At 41.5% G+C, this 20,491-nt stretch overlaps 5 protein-coding genes and 1 non-coding gene across 8 annotated transcripts; 3 read left to right on the forward strand and 3 right to left on the reverse strand.

The window, feature by feature from the left end:
- Positions 1 to 1,587: 1,587 nt before the first annotated feature.
- On the forward strand, positions 1,588 to 2,709 carry LOC115756628 (pathogenesis-related genes transcriptional activator PTI5-like). Its single transcript, XM_030696480.2, has one exon. The coding sequence runs from the start codon at positions 1,744 to 1,746 to the stop codon at positions 2,290 to 2,292; it is 549 nt and encodes a 182-aa protein (XP_030552340.1). The 5' UTR covers positions 1,588 to 1,743; the 3' UTR covers positions 2,293 to 2,709.
- Positions 2,710 to 4,420: 1,711 nt separating this feature from the next.
- On the reverse strand, positions 4,421 to 5,330 carry LOC115756626 (ethylene-responsive transcription factor ERF091). The gene has a single exon (XM_030696477.2). It carries the CDS (start codon positions 5,328 to 5,330, stop codon positions 4,533 to 4,535), a length of 798 nt encoding a protein of 265 aa, XP_030552337.2. The 3' UTR covers positions 4,421 to 4,532.
- Positions 5,331 to 7,095: 1,765 nt separating this feature from the next.
- TRNAE-CUC lies at positions 7,096 to 7,168 on the forward strand. Its single transcript has one exon. It is a non-coding gene; the product is annotated as a tRNA-Glu (tRNA).
- A 61-nt stretch (positions 7,169 to 7,229) lies between these two features.
- LOC115756651 (negative regulator of systemic acquired resistance SNI1) lies at positions 7,230 to 12,706 on the forward strand. 2 transcript variants are annotated; one of them, XM_048276026.1, is made up of 15 exons: positions 7,230 to 7,505; positions 7,673 to 7,739; positions 8,041 to 8,134; positions 8,206 to 8,289; positions 8,372 to 8,461; positions 9,104 to 9,175; positions 9,959 to 10,040; positions 10,127 to 10,176; positions 10,374 to 10,586; positions 10,659 to 10,729; positions 10,826 to 10,895; positions 11,732 to 11,797; positions 11,966 to 12,118; positions 12,210 to 12,346; positions 12,519 to 12,706. In XM_048276026.1, the coding sequence occupies exons 1-15, from the start codon at positions 7,376 to 7,378 to the stop codon at positions 12,556 to 12,558; spliced, it is 1,419 nt and encodes a 472-aa protein (XP_048131983.1). In that variant the 5' UTR covers positions 7,230 to 7,375; the 3' UTR covers positions 12,559 to 12,706. The 2 variants fall into 2 exon arrangements, with proteins under 2 accessions (XP_048131983.1, XP_030552371.1); XM_030696511.2 differs by having other exon boundaries at positions 7,231 to 7,505; positions 12,515 to 12,706.
- Positions 12,707 to 13,768: 1,062 nt separating this feature from the next.
- On the reverse strand, positions 13,769 to 15,913 carry LOC115756636 (D-aminoacyl-tRNA deacylase). 2 transcript variants are annotated; one of them, XM_048276338.1, is made up of 8 exons: positions 15,753 to 15,913; positions 15,559 to 15,650; positions 15,342 to 15,408; positions 15,213 to 15,243; positions 14,929 to 15,069; positions 14,281 to 14,301; positions 14,110 to 14,173; positions 13,769 to 14,010 (listed from the first exon to the last, which is right to left on the reverse strand). In XM_048276338.1, exons 1-8 carry the CDS (start codon positions 15,909 to 15,911, stop codon positions 13,974 to 13,976), a joined length of 612 nt encoding a protein of 203 aa, XP_048132295.1. In that variant the 5' UTR covers positions 15,912 to 15,913; the 3' UTR covers positions 13,769 to 13,973. The 2 variants fall into 2 exon arrangements, with proteins under 2 accessions (XP_048132295.1, XP_030552350.2); XM_030696490.2 differs by having other exon boundaries at positions 14,110 to 14,168; positions 14,276 to 14,301; positions 15,753 to 15,912.
- Positions 15,914 to 16,514: 601 nt separating this feature from the next.
- On the reverse strand, positions 16,515 to 19,357 carry LOC115756635 (peroxidase 19). Its single transcript, XM_030696488.2, has 3 exons — positions 18,954 to 19,357; positions 18,241 to 18,441; positions 16,515 to 17,332 (listed from the first exon to the last, which is right to left on the reverse strand). Exons 1-3 carry the CDS (start codon positions 19,227 to 19,229, stop codon positions 16,754 to 16,756), a joined length of 1,056 nt encoding a protein of 351 aa, XP_030552348.1. The 5' UTR covers positions 19,230 to 19,357; the 3' UTR covers positions 16,515 to 16,753.
- Between the last annotated feature and the right edge of the window lie 1,134 nt (positions 19,358 to 20,491).

Here is a 20,491-nt window from a genome sequence, read left to right on the forward strand (position 1 = left end):
TCCCTAAAATCAAACCATCTTATTTATTAAACACGGGATGATGATACACGATTTTTATAGTAATCAAAATCATTTAGTAGTTTTTTTTTTTTTTTTGGGTCGGAATGTCATTCCATTTACTTTCACGACGTAACTTTCTCTCCAAGGACAAATAGTCTACAGATTTTCGGGTGCCTTGGTAGGTTCACTGAATCGAGACAAGCCCACATGGTCAAACCTATGATGTCACTATTCAATGGCACGAAGCCACCTCGAAGATGGGGCGACAACATAAATTGGAAGATCGCCCGATTGACAATTCTTTTTGACTTCTCCTCCAAGTCCGTTCACATGCATAAAGATTGTGTGCTTATCTATTTAGCAAAAGGAAGAGCCCACGTTGTCAAAATCATCTTTCATTTATATAAATTTTCTCGCAATGATGCCAAATCGATGAGGATTAATAATGTACAAATTATTGAAGATGTAAAGTGTAACATCGGGAGTTTCGAACCGAATCGGAGACGGATCGAGGAGGCGGGGCTCGTCGCGTCCCCAACCCTAATTATCCGATGTCCAATGCAATTCTTAAAATTTCATGTAAAATGTGTATATTCCTGCCTATTCAGCTAGTATGTGGAAAATATGCTTCATTAGTTTCCGCATGTTCCACTAGATGCGATTATTTGTGCATAAGAGTTAAGTGTACCCATTAGTATTATATGACAATTCGAAAAAATAGATCATGCATCGTTAGTGTAAAGAAAAATTTATAAGAACGCCTTTATTTACCATTAATTTGAGTGTTGTAACTAGTGTTGAACATGATCCGGGTGGATAGATTTCGGATCTAGAACTTGAAACCTATCCGTTATAACTGGTTCTTAGTTTTTGGAACCTAGAACCAACCATTTTTGTCCTGAAGCCTATTTTAGAACCTATGATGTTTTTTTGATTCGATTTCAAGGTCTACCCAAGAACATATTTTTCTTTTGTTTCTTTTTCTGATTTCCTTTTTTTCAGCAAAAAAAAATATGAGTAGCAATGAATCGATTCAAAGTAAAAAATGAATAACAAAACCTACTATCTGCCGAAAGCAACAATCCATAATATGAGCAATAGAAATTACAATGCACCAAAAACAGATGAGGTAAAACGAGCGAGACTATGGTTTTGTTTTTAAAAGTAGCTAAAAAACGGTTTCAAAATCAGTTCGATTCTCAAGTGGGTCTTCACTTGCAATCGGGAACTGGATCCCAAAAATTAGAACCTATTCCCAAACCCCTTTTTCAGGTGATCTAGGCCGGTTTCAAGAAAATCCGGTCCGGCTGCACACCCCTAGTTGCAAATTACCCATTTTCTCAAATCAATAAGATTTGGTTTACACTATGCCATAAATACTCCAATGATTTTAGTTACCTAAATTCACTATTGTCTTTAAGAGACCTTATAACAAGACAAAAGAAGAAAAGGAAAGAAAGAAAAGAAAAAGCAGAGCTACCTAAATAGCCTACCACCTGCTAGTGCTAAGTATCCATTTCACCTTCTTATCTTATCTCTCTCTCTCTCTCTCTCTCTCTCTCTCCCTCTGGTTCCTCCACCTTTCTTCCATTCTTGTCCCCACCAAGACAATAACCCATTTGCCTGAATCAATTTATAGTCATCAAGACCAACTTGGACACAAACTCTCCCCACCCTTCTTTCAATCCCCGGCAACATATAGACGCACAAGCGAACTCACTCTAGCATCTTCTGCTGTCTTCCATGGTTCCGCCATTCCAAGTTGCAGAACTCCCTCTCAACGAGAATGATTCCCAAGACATGGTCATCTACCACGTCCTAAACGACGCCACGTCCCAAAGCAACTCCTTCCTCCAGCATCCGAACCGGTCCGGGTCCGCGCCGGGCGGCGGCGGCGGTGGCGCCCTCCAGCCGTCCCGTGGCATCGCGAAGAAGCACTACCGAGGGGTCCGGCGCCGCCCGTGGGGGAAGTACGCGGCTGAGATCCGTGACTCGATGCGCCACGGGGCCCGGGTCTGGCTCGGGACATTCGAGACAGCCGAGGAGGCGGCGTTGGCATACGACCGGGCGGCGTTCCGGATGCGCGGGGCCAAGGCCCTGCTTAACTTCCCGGCGGAAATGGTGGCCGCGTCGCTGCCGATGGATAGGCGCCGGAGGTCCGGATCGGCTAATTCCGACACTAGAGGCGAGACACATCCGTCAGACTCGGAGGCTGGCGTCGCTGCCGGAGGAGCGTCCCGGGATGCGGCCACGGACCACCTTGAGAGGATGATGGATGTGTTCGGAGGTTGAGCGGCTCTGGTCACTCACAAGTCACAACTCTTTGCGGGCAACCTGTGCCATGGAACATGCGACAAAAGGTTTTAATTTCTTGGGAATTAGGACGTTTTTTTTTTTTTGTGGGTGTCGCATAAGTTTTTCAGGAACATTTTTTTTTTAGGTCATCTTGATTTTCAATGTGGCCCAATGTGTGGTCAATTTTGTCTAAATGACGAGCAAAATCACGGCATCTATCTCCTGATGATTATATGTCTATCGATTCCTATTACGACAAAAATCAAATGGACCATATTGCACAAACTTTGCAAATACAATAAGGTATAGACATTACAAAGACAAAGTGCATTTTGTCCATGCTAGACTTTTTGGTTTGTCGATTCATATGATGTCTTTTCAAGTTATTGTACGTCGGCTACATGATATTGTATAAGTAATGTGAACAAGTCCAGGTTGTCATTTTGCCCTGTTTTTTTTTTTTTTTTTGGATTAATTTAGCTTGAATGTACTTTTAATTTTTTTTGGTCGAAAAACATCTCGACTTTGATTGAAAACTCAAGAGTTCGATTGATACAGTTGATTGCCATGTAATAAGGGGCTTGGATTGAGTAAACGGGAGATGGGGATGACACTAATGTTTTTCTATATTTTGACTGCAAAACCACATTGTTCAGAGTTCTTTTATGACATTCAAAGAGAAAAGTCCTGTCCGAGATGATGTTCACACTTCTATTTTTGTAAACCAAACTTGTAACGCTCTCAATAGAGAATTATTTCCTCATGAATTTAAAAAGAATTTATTTTTGGGGTATATCTTTTGCCCTTTAATATTAACTCCATTAGTCACAAATTTCAAATAACAAAAAACAAAAATCAGAAAAAAGAATTATCATTTCTCTAGCGTTATTATTTTTTCTATCGTAATCGAACCGATTCATAATTTCATATCGGCGATATTACCGGGAGAAGTGGCGGAAATTACTTTTGCGAATTGCTTAGAGATTTTTTTCACCACGTGCAAGAATTGCTTCGAGGAGGGGAAGCTACGAGGGAGGTTCGCTCAACAGAAATTTTAACTGCTCGTGCAATCACAATACAATGCACAATCCATTTTAGATCTTAATTAGGTCTTAATCATCTTTGTGGGTCTCACCCACTATGGTCAAAATCTAATATAAGCCACATGAATTTTCAACGATGGCGATGCCAATGGTGCAAGACAAACCTCTCACGGCACTGCTTGATTTGGGTGATATGACTTAATTAAGTAGGATTAATTCTCAGGAAAAAGTATGTTGACGTTGACCGGCTGCCCTTTTACTTTTCGTCTCTCTTTGCTCGTGAACCGCCTGCGAGCCACAAAACCTTCGATCGTTCCGTGGACTCACGCTATTCAGTTGGGATAGGCGGGTCCGAGTCCAGGTCTATAATTTTTTATAAAAATCGATATCTATGTCAGCGATTATCGGTCAAAATAGATGAGATTGATTGAATTCGCGCAATCATAACAGGTTTAAGACCTTTTTTTTTTTTTACAATTCTTCTCACTAAATCGATGCAAGAAATCATAATTCATGATAAGGGAGTGAGATTTATATTTTGTACCATCCTTTTTGATAAATGAAAATTTTACTGCACTTAAATTGTTTGGATATTTCCGTTACAACAACATCATTCCAACAAGACAAAAGCTTCAGGAGCAGAATCAGATTGTCTAGAGGAGCCTGACATAAAAAAAAAATTGTCCAAGTAAAAGTTCCATCCCACCGACTTGCTTGCTTAAGAATTGATGCTCAGATTTAAGCTCGAAAGAAAATATTGTGTAACTTCAAGGTTGAGCGTTAGCAAGATTATATTCTATTTAAGCTTGAAATCAGAAGCCAAGTTTAACATTATATATATTGTACTTTATTCAGGTTTCAATCCGCTTCAATAAAGTATTTATCAAAGCTGCGATCAAGCTAATCGAGGGCTCAAATTGCTCGAACTCGAAATTGATCGAATGAAGCCGAAGTAATTTACTAACCGAGCTTTACGATTTCCCAAAGAGTTAGTGTCATCTTTCCTATAACACACCGTCAGTCCTTTCAAAGTAGTGATTAGTTTGGATCGACCACATTGGCAACGTAATGTAAGTGAATCAGGAGAACCATTTACACTAAATCTTGCAACAGAGACGAACAAAATCTTACAAACATCCTCGACCATACTTCAAAAGAATCTGTCTCAATGATGACTAGATTCACCATCTCTCCTTATGAACAAGAGAGCAAGCTATCCAACAAATCATTCCCCAAATCTTGGAATTCCACAACGTCAAATTCATCGATCCAGCGACTCTCTCCCATGCTCTCCATCCTCTTCAATGGAGGTCCGTCATTCATCATCACCCCATCGAATCTGTCCGGCTCCCTCGCCCTCTTTCCCGCCTCGACGACTTTCTCTCCACGGCTCGGCAACGTGCTATCACTGCCCGTTCCTCGAGAAATCATGGCTGAATTACCCCACACTCTGCGCCGACAATCCTCGTGTGAAGTAGCCTCAGCAACTTGCTCAATTGGCAAGTTTAGATAGGCCTTAGGCCCTCTAATTCTCAGTGATGCCTTGTCGTAGGCCAGAGCGGCTTCCTCCGCCGTGTCGAACGTCCCGAGCCAAACGCGGGCCCCCTTTCTCGACGAGTCCCGTATCTCAGCCGCGTACTTCCCCCACGGCCGCCTCCTCACTCCCCGGTAGTGTCGCGCAATCACCGCCTTGCCTGCTGAGGAATTCACTTCAGCTTCGGAGCATGAGCCGCTTGTCCTGTCTTTAACATCTGATTGAGCCATTCCAGGGACGATCTCACTTAGGATCTCCTCCCAGGCTTCGGACCCCATCGACACCCATCTGCCTAAACTAGGCAGCCTTTGCAACATCCCCGCCGACCCAGTTCTCGCGTCGAGACCAGGCAATCGTTCCCACGTTTCGGGCGGTTCCGATGGACTTTGGCCGATGAAGCTCGCCCAGACGTTCTCTAGCATTTCCTCGGATGCTGCGCGGTTTCGGTTTTCGTCCATTTTTCAAGCCGGGTATCGAATCGCGAGCATTTGTATCTAGGATTGAGAAATGTAGAGCTATTTCATGAAATATGATATGGACAGCTTAACTATGTCCATGTCTCGGGGTTGACTAATGGAGGATCCAGCTGGAAAAACTTGTGCATCGGTCCATTGACCTGCTAAATTCAGGGTGATTATGAGTATCGGGACACAGCAATGAAGGTTTACAATTTCTTCGTGAACACACTTTGACTTATGTGGTCCATCTAATCATTTCTGAGGCTCAAATGTATGTGCAGATGTCATCTTTGTGTGAAATGCCGAATGTTTGTATGCTAATTTATGGTTTAAAATACAAGGAAGAGAGAATTAGAAGGAATGGAAATCTGGGGTTGAGTAAGAGAGAAGCTAATATGAGGTCCGGTTTCTAGTTAAGGTTCTAATGTCTTATGATGTATCTTCCTTTAACATTTGATTGAATAGACATTCTAGCTTGTTTTGTGTTTTGTAATTACAACAATCAAGAAAGTTAATTGCCGTAAAGCTGATGTATCTTCCGAGTACATAGAATGAGGGCACACGCTTGATGATACCTCAAACAATAGAATCGCCGTGAGAAATGGATGGGGGTCCATTTGCTTGTTGCTCAAGAAGAAGTCATCACAATCCATGTATGCGGCGACACGTATTCGATGTATAATGGATTGGGATGGAGGGAAACGTGTGGCCATCGATCCAGACACCATCGTCTGTATTGAAGCATGTCGCCATCACGGCTGCAAAAGGTTTTGTGGACTTTCACGTGTTCGACTACTGTTTAAGTGCCAGGATGAGATCGGATCCTCGCAAGTCAGAAAAGTTTTCGACTCGTGCCCCGAGGTTGACTTGGTGATTAAGGAGCCTGTATTGAAAAGTGGATTACGCTCGGCACCAAAGAATTGATTTTCTATATTATTAAATGCCAAATTGAGAGGATCTGGTCCTTAATCAACACCACACGAGAAATGTGTCTTCTGAGAAATTATACTTGTCTTCAACAATTGACATTTGCTGGAAATAACAACTAGTGCCAACTTATAGCAGATGTTCTTTCTAACTTTTTTTGGGTCAAAGTTCTTTCTAACTTCAATTAGCTCTAAATGATCATAAAATGAGTCTTAGGCCCAATGGCCTAGTGGAGTCCTCTCTTGGACTAATAGCCTAGGGATTGTGCAAATAGAAAATAAGAAGAAAAACAAGGCAGGATAATGAGATATTAATTGCATGATCTAGAAACAAATGGATCGAGTCCATCTCCATTATTAATTTTCTGGTTCCTGTCGCGCTATCCACGTAATAAACCTTGTACATCAGATTTCAAACTTTCCATGCATTGGCATAAATTTATCACAAATGAGATCGTTTCTTAGGTGCAAGGGCTTGTCGGAGTAGAAGCTCACCTAAGACACCCGACATCTTTAGTCTATTCAGGAAACATCCCACCACCTCACAAGGACTCGTCGTGCTCGTACTGGATCTTCGTAACGACCAAATCATGGGTCCGTGTGTCTTAATAAAAGCTTGAGATCGGGTGCATTCGACGGGCGAAATTCCTCCGGTCTTTCTGGAGTGGTCCCTTCGAGCATGTCTTCCCAATCATCAATGGGTTTTCTGAGAAATAACCTCTCGGGCAAGAGTCCTTACCTGCAACAGAAGATGTTCGAGGCCTCTTTGTTATGTGGAAATGCGTCTCTCCGGTACTGTCCCTTAGTTTTAATATACATCTTGACGGAATGTTCCAAGATCCGTTGTAGTCTAGTTGGTTAGGATACTCGGCTCTCACCCGAGAGACCCGGGTTCAAGTCCCGGCAACGGAATTCCCTCTTTTTTTCGGTAATTTCAAGTTCGGGGCACGAATCTGGTTAGATCGGGTCGATCCGATTCCATCCCCTTCTACGCCCAACACAACAATGGCGGGAAAACCATAAAAGCTTCAGTCATCAGTTTCAGTCCCCATCTCTCTGCAACTTTTAGGGTTGAAAATCTCTGCAAGCAAGAACACCAGAAGCTTCGAGGGAACGGCAATGGCGAGAGACGAGGCCACCGATGCTAGCGTCAAAAGGAGCGTCGGAGTAAAAGCCGGTGTCGAAGAGAACACCTTGGCGATCCTCGATGCTTTCGAGTCCAGCGATCCTCGCTACTCTCACGACGATCGTACGTGTGTTCTCTTCCCGAGAAGTTCGCGCCTTTCTTTTGTTGGATTGACGATTCCACCTTCATGTTTTGAAAATCGGCGCCCCCTTTTTTTTTTCCCGACTTCGCGTGCGAGCTTCAGTGTTGATGATTGCGATTGTTCGTTTCTGGGAATTGAAAAATTTTAGGCATGGCTTTCCTCGAAGCAGTTCGCGGCGCCTCAGTCGTTGCAGAAAATGGAACTCCTCTGACCAAGTAATCCCCCATTGATCTCTCCCTCTCCCTCTCCCTCTGTGATTGTCGTTGGGCTGGATGTCGAAATTGAGATCTCGAACGTGTTAATCTTAAGCTAAGCTCGACTGTCAAGACTTTAGTCCTTCGCAATCACCTATCGATTCTCTGTCTGGTGTGTAGTTCAGCTTGGTTTCTTTCTTTGCACTACATTTGCGTCGCTCGTTACCTTTCGTGAGTACCAGAGGTTTTCTGCCGATTTAGTGCTTTGCTTTTGGCTGCCCATTAAGTTGATTGTGAGTTTCTTTAAATTTGGTGGCGACAGCAAAATGTTGGAGGCTATCTTTCGGATTCTCAGGACCGGAGAATCGCTGCAATCTATCATGGCGAGTTTCCAACTTCTTAACGAGTTGGAAAAGGTAAATGGCCGCTCTCTGTATTGATGTACTCGTTTCGGATGAACAAAGTCCTGATTTTGCTCCATTTGAAGCGCTATCCTCGCCTGTGCTCATCTGCTGGAGGTACATCCGAATCATCTTCAGTTGCTCAACCTGAGCTTGAAGTGCTAAAGGAGGTATTAGTACTCTCTCTCTCTCTCTCTCTCTCTCTCTCTCTCTCTCTCTCTCTCAATTGCTAAAGCAACACCTCTGTAACAGGCTTGGTCTCCCTTGTCTCTTGCTTCAGACAGTGCTACTAGTGGGAGAGCAGCAGTTAACGAAAACCCTTGTGGACCACTTGACCCCTCCGTGAGTTGAATTTAAGACATACTTCATGACATTCATTTTATAGTGCTTTAAACTGATTGAATTTGTGTATGCTGGCTAATCTGTTCCCTTTTCATTTTTTGGAATTGATTGATTTGAAAGTTATGCGATATCTTCTCTTGCAGTAGTAACATTCCTTTTGTTTTGTTGCTCTCAACACTTTCTGTAGGTTTAAGGCGCTGATAGTGATTAGTTATGCAGCCCGCTTGTGAACTGAAATGCATTTAACAGTAGATATATCTAGACCTTGAATCGTGCAAACATGCATAAGAATGTGATAGATTAAAAATGCTAGCCGGCTACAGATATATGATTATGTTCCAATTTCTCATAAAAACCAGGTTCTGGTTGGGTGGACATAATGGCAATCTCTCCTTCTGTTTTTCTTTTACTCTTTCTAATCCTAGGACGAACTAAGAAGAATAAAGTTTTTCATACTTCATGTAGATGATAGAAAGTGCCATTGCACTTTCATGATTGCAAATGTGAGTTCTTTTGTCACGGCTCTTGGTGGTGATTGAGCTTGTTTTTGGTTAACCTTCTGGTGTTTGTTCGAAGTTTCTTCTTAAGGTGGTCCATAAACCTTGCCATAGTCAGTCAAAGCTCTTCGATCCATCACTGCAGGGTTTTGATCTTCTGATACAAGGCCTATTTACACTGGTGAATGGGACAAATCATCAAGTAGTTGATATGGAGGTCTGCTTATCTGTTTTATTTTCAGTGCTATGTCAATTAAACCGAACTCTCTTGCTTTGGTGAATAGATGGTACGCCATGTTGGTAAATCATGCTTACAAAGTTGCACTTAGTAATATGCCTACCGACCTTTCCATTTTGAGAAGAGTGTGAACTCTGAAGTATATCCATCTGCTGCTCATAATATTTTTTTTTTTTAGCAGATGCTCATAATAAATTGACTAAGTTCAATAAAGCTGGAAAACAAAAAGAACAAAAAGGAAAAGCTTGATCTATTTACATCATGTATCTTACTTGTTAGCTCTTTAGGCATTTTGCTTCTTGAAACCCTCTTTCTGGTGGAACTTTTGTGTGCAAAATTAAAAGCTGAAGCAGTAAGTTGACCTAAAGATAAATTTACAAATGATCAAGAACCTCTTTCCTCTTCTATTGTTGGAAAATTATGCTAGTCACTATTCAGAAACTCTGGTTAAAAAGGGAAAATGTACGTAATTAGTCCAACACGATCTTTAATGGCGCAGTATACTCTTTCTGGTTAATGTCTCCTATTCTAGAATTTATTTGGTAACACTCACACTACACTGTTATTTGATCTTAAATACTTATATCTGTTCCAGTATCCTGACTCTTCAATCCTCTTTGCTGTTTATGCCAGACACCAATTTATTTTTGTTCTCTATGGCTCTACTCCAAATGTAATTTTTGTATCTGACGCAATAACAGGTTCTCTATAGCTTGAATGACATCTTGAAATATTGGTTTTCCTCGTCTTATTTGACTGCAGTCTCTGAGAAATATGTTATTGCTCCAGTATCTCATCAATTTTCTTGAAGGAGATTTTTCATCTCGCAGCAATTTTTATAAAGGTGAGACGTCCTGTCTCATCCTAATCCCATTAATTTGTGCATTTGTGCTCCACAATGAAGGCTTAAGAGACTACACACTATTGCAGAAACCATGGATTGGACTGTCATAAGGGAGTCTTTGCTGAGCATGCTTTTGGTATTTTCTATATCTGCTAAATTACTATTTCTTGTGTCAACAATAGCAATGTCTTCATTTGCGCATGTTCTAATTTGTCTTTTAGACAGAGGAAAAAAATCCTCTGTTCGACAATGCAGTAGTGGTAGGGGAAGGGTTGTGATCTTGTAAAATCTTGTACAAGGATGGTCAATTATTATGCATCGCCATCTGTGTAGTGCTCAAGAAGATTCAGCTACAAGAACTTGATGAAGGATTGCCCATCTGTTTTGTGTGAGTTGCGGCAACTTTGCACTGGATTTGGTGATGATCTTATAATTCCAGAGTTTTCAGAGGCCAAGTCATCTGAAGTTTGTGACACTTCGTTAGTAATTGCTTCACTTGAAGCTTTAGACAATACTTGCACAGCCATGCAGAAACTTATGACAATGGTAATTGTTTTTTACTGTATGGGGACTTCGAGCAATGCCTTCTACTTGACGTGCTGACTTGTGTTCTTTTAGATTATGGAGCTTGATGTGTTAAAAAACCAAGCAGATAAGAAAGGCTGTACTACAAGAGCTGATGGTTTTAGGTACATGTTTCCCAGTTTTAATCACCTTATAAACCACCTTGGTTTGGTAATTCTGTTTACCCATTAAGAATGCATTAACCATTGGATTCAGTGCAGAACTCCATTGCTGGAGATAATACTAGATGAACTGACATACAATAATGAGATCCTGTCTCCATATCTTCAGGTACCAATGTAGAACTGTCTCTACCTCTCACATAGGGATTGACATATTTGGGGTGGTATTGTGGGCGTTGTTTGTTCTTCTTTCTTTGGGTTGGCAGAGGGGGTGGGATGTGCGGCAGAGTTGGGCTGCTAGAGCTCTCAGACTTTCTGAAGAAGGATTTTGGCAGAAAGGGTACTTGTTAAGCAATTAGATATAGAAATATCGCACTTTCCGATGCAGTGACTATCCTTGTGATATGCACAATCAATGTTTTGAAAATCGATTTTTTCCTTATTGAGCATGCTTATTAAGTTTTTTGGGGGCACTCGTTAGCAAGACCTTCAAAAAAGCCATTCGGACTTTTCTTATCTAGTAAAAGGAAAATCATAAAACTTGCAGTGAGACAAATATTGTTATATTTCTTCTTTAGTGGATGTATATTGACTCACATTCATGAAAAGTTCTACGGACAATTGAAAACGCAAATTTTGAACTTCCTAGTTTTATATCTACATGTGGCACCCCCTAGTTTCAATATTTACTCTTTGCACGCTAGAGTTTTGAAAGGACCTAATACTTGACACCTTGGGGTCTAAAACCATAGGCAAATGTGAGGTGCAGAGTAGATTTTTTGAAACATTGAAATGCAAAGTGTAGGGTTTTGAAACTAAGGTGCGAAATGTAGATCTCGAAACTAGAGGATGCAAAGTATGGTTAGAAGAAACTTGAGGATGGTTTATCTGAATATCCCAATATTTTGTGTTCTGATACTACTACAAGTCATAAGTCTCTATTGCTACGTTTTAGATTTAGTGGTTGTTAGAAGATTGAGTTTAATTTCACAAAATTGATTTCAGGTTTTTAATCAACCAAAATGGAAGCTGGAGCTTATCTTGCAGTATCTCTCTAAGTACACTGCCAAGGTTTGATTTAGACCATAGGATTGCTGCCAATTTTTTGATGAAGTGTTTCTATCTTTCCTCAACAGAAGTTTTCATTTAGACATGCTTTATACATGGACAAATTAAGGGATGGATTACTCCTGTCATCCATGATAGCTGCATGCCCTTTTTCTTTCCCGTGATCAACAGCCTTCTGTTCGTACTCGAAGATCAAGTGATTATACTGATGATCCAACATTTGGTGGAGTTTTGAAGTGCCTCTCAAACGGGAGTAGCTTGAGAAGCATTACGAAGAAGATTGGTGCAGAAACAGTCCAGTTGCTCCTAGCTCATGCTTTCCAGGTGAAGGATATGATCTAAATACGCACTACAGATGTCTTGAGGTCTTGCATTATATTGATTATTTTTCTTTCTTTTCATGGGTATCCTTCAGGCCCAGTTGGCTCTTTCATGCAAATCTCGTTCTGCTGAGAGTGTTTCAAAGTCCAACGGAGACGTCATGGACTGCTCGTTGATGGAAATATGCAAGCATATGATCTCTGCTTTTGATGGCTTAAAAAAAATGGATGAGTAAGCATCTCCTTAGGTTTAGCTGAAACAGTTTCCATTCCAATTTTCATCTGCATGCATCTCATTATAAATGAAGAGCGTCGAAGTCAAATGACAATAGCATCACAGTTATCGCTCTCTAAATGCTACAGTCATCCTCATTATCGACTGCGCAACTTTCATGGACAGGCAGATGGACATCTTACCAACTGGGAAAGAAGCCTTGTTTGTAGCCACTGCCATCCTGTCAATCAAGTCGTAGCAATGAACAAAATTGCCATGTATCAACCCTCAGACTTTCTGAAGAGTTCCATCAACAGGTGATCTCGCCATTTCTACTATATTCTCAACTTGGACAACTTCATACGAATTACCTCTCACGTCGGCATTTTGCCTTCTAATTATGCCTGTGAACAGTCTCTTTCCCTTTTTTTTTTTTGGAGTCGTTGTGGGGATTATGATTACCATATACAGCATATTCATCGCATCCCAGGTTAAGAAGAGACCGATCCGTATCGTCCCTTTGAATTGTCTTATTGTTGCAGTTTAGAGAATCTCGGACAATGGTTTTTGCGTTCAGTCTATACATTTTGGAATATGGTCCTCAAACTAAATTGTGTTCCCTCACCTCAAGCTTATTAATTTCCTTTCTTTTCCCCCTAATTTGGTCCTTTCATCACATGTTCTGAAAATCTAGAAGTCCTGAAATAGGTGTACAAAATTGAAATGGAATCTTGGTGATATATTGCCTTCTTGTTCCCATAAAATTGCTTTCCAATGAAAAACATTCGCATCGAACAAGTTTTTTACAGAAAATAAGTCCCCACATGAGTCCGTTCATCGGCATATATAGCTGAGAAATTTCATGATATGCTTTTCAAGTGGGATCAACCTCAGGTGCACAGGTCCACAGGCAAGTCTCTGGTCCGGCAAGCAGTGACCCCAGGTCCAGCCTTCAGGCAATTTCGGTCAAGCAGCCAAGACCCACGTCTGGCCATGGGGACCCATGTTCAGGCAACCGGGACAGGCAGATATTGTACCTTGTTATGATTTATGAGTGTGCACGTCCTACAAACTATACTACTTGTGAGTCTTGTTTCAAGAAATGAAAAACATCACTTTGATGCTTCGGTTTGTCCCTTCTCAAACCTTTCGAGTCGACAAACAAGTATACTACAGAAGATATAAATTACATTTCGAGGAGTCCGCAACCGCTGGCACCTGGGTCCGGGGGCCAGGACCCCGGGCATAGAGGAACCGAATGCTGGTAAACTGGACGGCTGGTACCATACGGTATTATCAGGGTGCATGCCCTCCATAGCATGCAATCTTTAGCCCTGTTCCAAAAACCGAAAGGCATTACTTTAATGCCTGGGCAAGCATCTTAAATTTTTTAGTCGAGAAAGCTACAGGGTACAGCAATTGTCAAGAATAAAAAGCTAATTGTATTATCGAGTGCATCATACAATTCACCTATTCTACCAGATAATACAGAGAGAGTTCACGAAATGCCAGACAAAACCCCAGTAAGTTTTTTCAGCGAGTGTATATTTTCACTGATCACATCGTTGCTGCAGATCAATGCGTTGCATCCAAAGGATTCTATGATTTGAGATTTGCGAGGCTCATAGATATCTCGCAACGTTAACTACTTTTCCGACTCTTCGGCTGCAGTCTGAGCATTCCTGAAAATGATCAATGATCACAATGTCTTGTCAACCACAACAGGATACACTTTAAAGGGGGCGCTACTAATGCCGCTTAAATCACCAATGATCGTTCACCTGGTTGATTGCAATGAATCGAGCTGCATGGTGACTGGTCCATCGTTAACTAGGTTGACCTTCAATTCATAAGGAGAAACAATATTTAAGAAGAAGCATCCTCAGGAAAATAAACAACTAATGGAACGAGGAACGAAAAGAGGAAGAGGAATGCACGCAAAGATACCTTCATCATTGCCCCAAATAGGCCATCTGTTCAAATCATTGGGAGATGGTGAAAATAAATCAGCTAGCGAAGTGGAAAAAGAGATGATAGAGTATATACGATATCCAGCGGCAAGTGAATATACATTGCATACCGATGAACAAGAACAGTTACATCATAGCACTCGATAATATGCTCTTTTATGACAGGTAGCAAAGGAACTCTTTTTTATCCTAAACATGAACAGGTTTGCCAAGCCAAAAAATTAGCCAGCAAATGTCGCAATTTACATCTACGATTGCAATTTGTACAAAAACACCATGAAAGTTCTCTGAATCAGATACAATAATTGAATGCGGCTGTTCTAGTCAACCAAAATAAATGTCAAAAGAGCCTCACATTATCCTTCAGAGAAAGCCAAAGAAAACCCAGAGCAACAACCATGAGTCACTTCCACAGCGTAACATTGCTGTAGACTCATAGACGTACAAATTTGCCACTTTAATGCAGAGGCCACCAACATTGACAACTGCTAGCACCAACAGTTTTCTTGATGATACTGAGAGGTACGTTTACAGGTTGTTTGAATCTACTTTCATGCTTACCATTGATCCAAATTATGCAATGGTACATCCAAGCTAAGCAAGACAACTAAAGAATCGAAAAGGTTTTACCTTTAACGGCATCAGGGCTGTAAGCCTTTCGAAATCTCTCAACCAGAGACTCGTAGAAGGGCTTCGCCTTCTGAGGTGGCATCGCAACATGAAAGTCTGGCTTGTTACCCTTCAAGAACCCATACAATGTAAATTGACTGACTGTAGCATCCACAAGTTACCCAACATGAGATTATTTGCTAATTCTACCTCGGTTGCAGAAAACCCCTAAAACCTTAGAATTTTTCTGCAACGAGATGTGACATCGGTTGAACAGAGAACAACGAAATCCACCAACTGCTTACCTAAAAGAACCCCATGATTCTTCTGCATTACCTGCAATGCAACAGCAGATGAAGCACAAATTAGAAGGAAGCACAGAAAAATTCGTTTCTTTATGGTGCACGCAAAAGCAACTTGAGGGAAGAAACTACATTTTGGTCCCACCCTCTCCCTGTACTTTCGTTCGTGAACAATCTCATGTTCAAGACCTTCCGACATCTGCAACCAATTTCGAAAACCACAAAAGACCCTCAAATTGTTATCTCTCGAACTATAAAAGTTAACAATTCAGCCATCAACAGAGCAAGAGAAATGACGATCAGCGAAGTAAAAGAACGGATTTTGGATAAGAAGACGAGTATTCCGTACATGTAATCGGCATCGGAGTCGGTGTCGGATTCGTGGATTCCGACGAAAAAGAGGAGGCCAGGGCCAATCTCTGACACCGTGCGGCCTTCGACCTGCAATGAAGCAGCTCACATGAGCAGCTGAAGCGTTAAGATGGGGGGGAGGGAGAGAGCGAGAGAGAGAGAGAGAGAGAGAGAGAGAGAGAAGAGAGAGACCTCGACGCTGGCGGAGGCGACCCTCTGAACCACTGCTCTCATGGCTCTGATCTGAAGGCGCCGCCGTTTCGTTGCTGCGGAAGGCGGCGGCTGAGTGAAGCGGACGCAACCGGGGAGAGTGCCGGAAGAGCGGAGGGTGAGCGTGGGGAGAGAGTACATTGCTCCACTTTTACAATTCTTTTTGTCTTTTGTCTTTTGTCTTTTTTTTTTTAAATTTCTATATATTATTGGTTGATAGCAATTCTAAATTTGTATTTATTTCAATACGGTATCATACCTTCTGGCAAATATTAATTTTTGCAATTAAATCTTTCCATCACTTATTATCAATGGCTGGATGGCACTGATAATCTCGTACTATGGTACAAAAAAATTTCACAAAGTAGACTTTCAAAAATTAAGTAATTCGATACATTAGTGATCGAATTTTTTTTTTCCTATTTTGCGTGTGGAAATCCTAATCATTAGACGTAAGTCTACTCAACCTCGATTTTTAGGTGTTTTGGATCCTACTTTACTTTTCAACGCCCTTTTATCATATATGGGACGTATATGAAATATACCATCCGTTTTATCATACCCACTCAATTATCCTACATGTGCAGCAGTACAGAAATAAAGGCGGCATTCACCTAAACGAGAATTGAATGTTGATTTTAAATTTGTGGAGCCTAAAGTCCAAAATTGAATAGTGTGAGGAATTTAACAAGTGAATGATCTTATCCTTATTGACCAAAAAAAAAAAAATTGATCTCATCCTTATGATCAAATGAAGTTAATCCCAATTAGATGTAAGAACAAAGTCAAAGTCAACAATGAACAAGTGAATGTGCACAAAGTATGCACAAACTCTCCTAAATTCTTACAACTCTCGTCCATTCACAAGGTCTCACCTACAACTCCACATCAACTCCAACCCATCAAACTCAACATATCCCAAACCCAAATCCAATAAAAAAAACAACATGAAATTTGAAAACCAAGGAAGAAAGCATTCACATTCACTCATGGAAGCTACAATCTCTCCTCCTCTCCCCATGCTTCCTCCCCCTCTTGACCCCAATCAACCCCATCTTCTCCATCGCAGCTCCAAAAGCTTGAAAGAACTTCTGCTTATCCTTGGCCAAGTCCTGCACCACGGGCCTTGTCCTCGGGTCCGCGAACAAGGCCTGGTCCGAGGCGAGTAGGCCTAGCCTGGCCTCGAGATTCGCATAATACGTGTGGTCGAACAAGAACGGCGTGGTCACGTCGAACGGCGCGACAATGTCCTTGTTCCCCCCATAGTGCGGGCACGACATCCTCAGGGCCTTCAGGAGCTTCGGGTCGAGCATCGGATCGGGTTGCTTCATGCCGTTGTAGTCATAGAGGCGGCTCAAGAACTGCTCGCAGTGCGCAAACCCGATCGTGTGCGCGCCGGAGAGGACCACCATGTCCTCCAGGGTTAGGCCCTTGGAGTTGAAGAGCTTGAGGAGCTGATCGATGGTTGAGTTTGCACGCGGGATATTAGGTGGCACTCTCGTGGCCATTGAGATCCTCCCGTCCCACCTTCCTTTCTTCACTTGGTAATACGGACCGCCAGACTGCGATCCATGCAACATCAACTCATACCCTATGCCTACACAACATTATACTAAAACTCTAGCAAGTAAATAAAATGTTGTAATTCAATTTTCTCCTCAACTATTCATCAGATCGTAAAGTGGCTCCATCATGTAGTTATCACTCCTAACAATTAATCTTATATTAGAGTTGAACGTGTAATCATAGAAAAATGAAATTTCAAAAAAAAAAAAAAAAGGATCTGACGGGGTCTCGTCAAAGAGCAATTAAATTTATCGGTCTTGTCCGAAACCTTATGATGCATTTATTTAACCTTTTGTCATTACAATGATGCCTTGCTTCTAAACTTTTGGATCCCAGAAAAGCCAAGTTAACTAGACGACAACCTATTTTTTTATCACAGTGTTGTGTTGGCTGTTAAAGTATATTACCGATTAATAAAGACAAAGTTAGTCAGGTTCATATTAATAAAAATATCTCTCCGACGAGGTTCCTTGAAAAACATATACCTAAAACGGCAAGCAAGTCCTTGTTTTATGTTTTATCAAATCCTAAGTTAGGTCCACCAAAATTTCGTACTAAAGTTACAGGGTACATGTATTCTAACGTGTATTGCATAATAAGTTGCAATTTTTCTCAAATTTAAAATGAAAATACTATCGGAGGAACCTATATCTCCTTCAGGAAACCGGATCCGAAATTCAAAATGGATAGTCCGATTGGGACGAGGATGTGGGGGACTGATTCTGGTTCCCATACCATGAATATTTTGTACACGAATCATCTTATATTCACAATTTATGGAAGAGTAAATCCCAAAAGAAAATAACAAAAAAAAAATTTAAAATATCTATTTGAATAGAAAAAATTAAGTTCGTCCAAAAAAAAAAAAATAGAAAAATTAAGAAAGAGAGGTTGATGGAAGTACCAGGTGGACGAAGTCTCTGGCGGCGATTGCAAGAATGTCAGCACAAGAAACGACCCCGGGGCATCTATTTTCCACCAAGGACTTGGCTTTCGCGATCGTCTCGAATCCCTCCACCCTCAAATCTTTGTTCTCAATCGCGTCCTTCTCGGCCAACTCCTTGCTTCCCGGCTTGCTCGATATCAGTATCGACGCGTCGCATCCCTTCCACGTCGGTCATAAGTCGCGCAAAGTCAGTAGTTTCTACACTAGAATTCTCGCCGTACTCAAATCGATTAACAAATGAGCGGCGCTCGCCGAGAGTAATTTTCTTGGCGAGTCGATGATTTTCCGCACTTTTTCCTCATGATTTCTCTTGTTCGCTATGAAAACGAAGAGAATTATCGGCTCGTAACTCATACCCGGCCGACTATGATCGACAATTGTGGTGGATTTGGGGAATGGAACAATAGCGAAACCCGAAACCGTCGCGGAAGGGTTAAATTGAAATTTTTCTTAAGATTAGCGGATGAAAACTGTAATTTCGGTATTGTTGACGTCGTAGACAGACTCATCAGTGTAGATACAAGAACATGCAAGGGTGCGGTCACCAAGTATAATAAAAAATATTCATGATGTAGGAGTTGTTCAACTGTCAGTGCCTGGGTGTTAACTTCCTTTCCTGCTATTGCATGCACGTGAAAGTAAGTTCAGAGAGAGAGAGAGAGAGAGATTACTTCAACGAAGCAGTCATGGAAGAAGAGCCGGATGGTGGCCGGCCCGGAGACCGGCACTTCCTTGAACCGTTGGCTCGTGACTGACGCGACAAGTTGCTCAACCTGGGGGCACGACTTGGTGTAATAGTCCAACGACATCTGGCGGTGGCGGCCTGTGGCATTGGCGGCCGCTGCGGCTGCGGCAGATCGATTTGGCTGGCTGCATACGAGGATGAGGGTGATGAAAAGGGTCGATGAGCAAGTTAGAGGAGAAGAATGAGAAGGGAGATGAGGCATGTTTGTTGCCAAGCGCAGCTTGAAGACAAAAATCAGTGAGAAAAGTGTTGGAGGGACATTGAAGTTAGTGACAAAGGTTGTTGTCTTGTTGGGACGGAATGCCCATGGGAGAGAGAGAGAATCAAGACCCGTGAAGCACAAACCACAAGGACAAGAGCTCCTACATACACCATAATACAAACGAAAATCAAAAGGGATGGATGAAAAGCAAGAAGGAAAAGTTTATGTTGTAATGCTGGATCATATAGCACATGCTGACACTAACATGTTATCACTTTGTTTTTTTTTTTTTTTTGGATGATATATATGATATTCGAAATACTCACATCAGCAATTTCCGACCATAATTGGCCAGATGGACTCAATTGGTAACACGTGAAAAATATTTAGAGCTTAATTGACAAAATTAAAACTGCAAAAAGTTTAGGAATTTTAGGACAATTTTCTTGATTCCGCCTAAAACACTATCGTATTGGCACGAAATGCGTCTAACCATTCGGCCAACTCTTTAATGTCTAATTTCATTAAGCATATTGGAAAGCAACACATTGAGTGATTATTTATGAATTCTTCCTTACAAAAAAGAACAACACTTGGTAATATCCTAGCGTGAACGCTACATGATATATCTTCTTCTATCAAAACTTTCGTGCGAGGAGAGAAGTTACCCATGGAGGTGCCACCCTCTCTAATTATAACTTGTGAATTTTGATAACCATGGTATTGGTAAATTCGACCACGGCGACAAGAGGCCATCCTCGGAGAAACTATTACTGCTCAAGAAGCGATTGTCATCAAAAGCAAGAATCTAGTCACGGGAAAGGAGCAAGTCACCATATGCCATCATGATTGACGACCCAGAACGATCTCTGCTGCATTTACTATTTTGCGGAGCTAGCAAAGAAGGAGAATATTCCTTTTCCAAGCGATATGGCGTTTGAAACTCTTTAAGCAATTAGACTTATTGAATTCCGTTCGTATACGCCTTCTGCTAGGATGCACGTGTAAGTTGTGTTAAATAAATCTCATTTTGAGAATTGGTGTAATGTAGAGCTGTTAATATATTATAATTAGTCCATAATTCATTGGCTTAAGTTTTGGAGTAAAGATGGATTCGATTGGATATGTTGACGTGCTCGGACTTGAGCTTTTTCTTGGCGATCTCCCCAAATGATGGTATTAGACTTTTATTACGCACTCCTAACATCTTCATATCCCGCACATTATCTCCGTGCTCACAAAACCTAAGAGGACGACCTCAA

This window comes from Rhodamnia argentea, chromosome 3 (genome assembly GCF_020921035.1).
Source record: "Rhodamnia argentea isolate NSW1041297 chromosome 3, ASM2092103v1, whole genome shotgun sequence".
Classification (NCBI taxonomy): domain Eukaryota; kingdom Viridiplantae; phylum Streptophyta; class Magnoliopsida; order Myrtales; family Myrtaceae; genus Rhodamnia; species Rhodamnia argentea.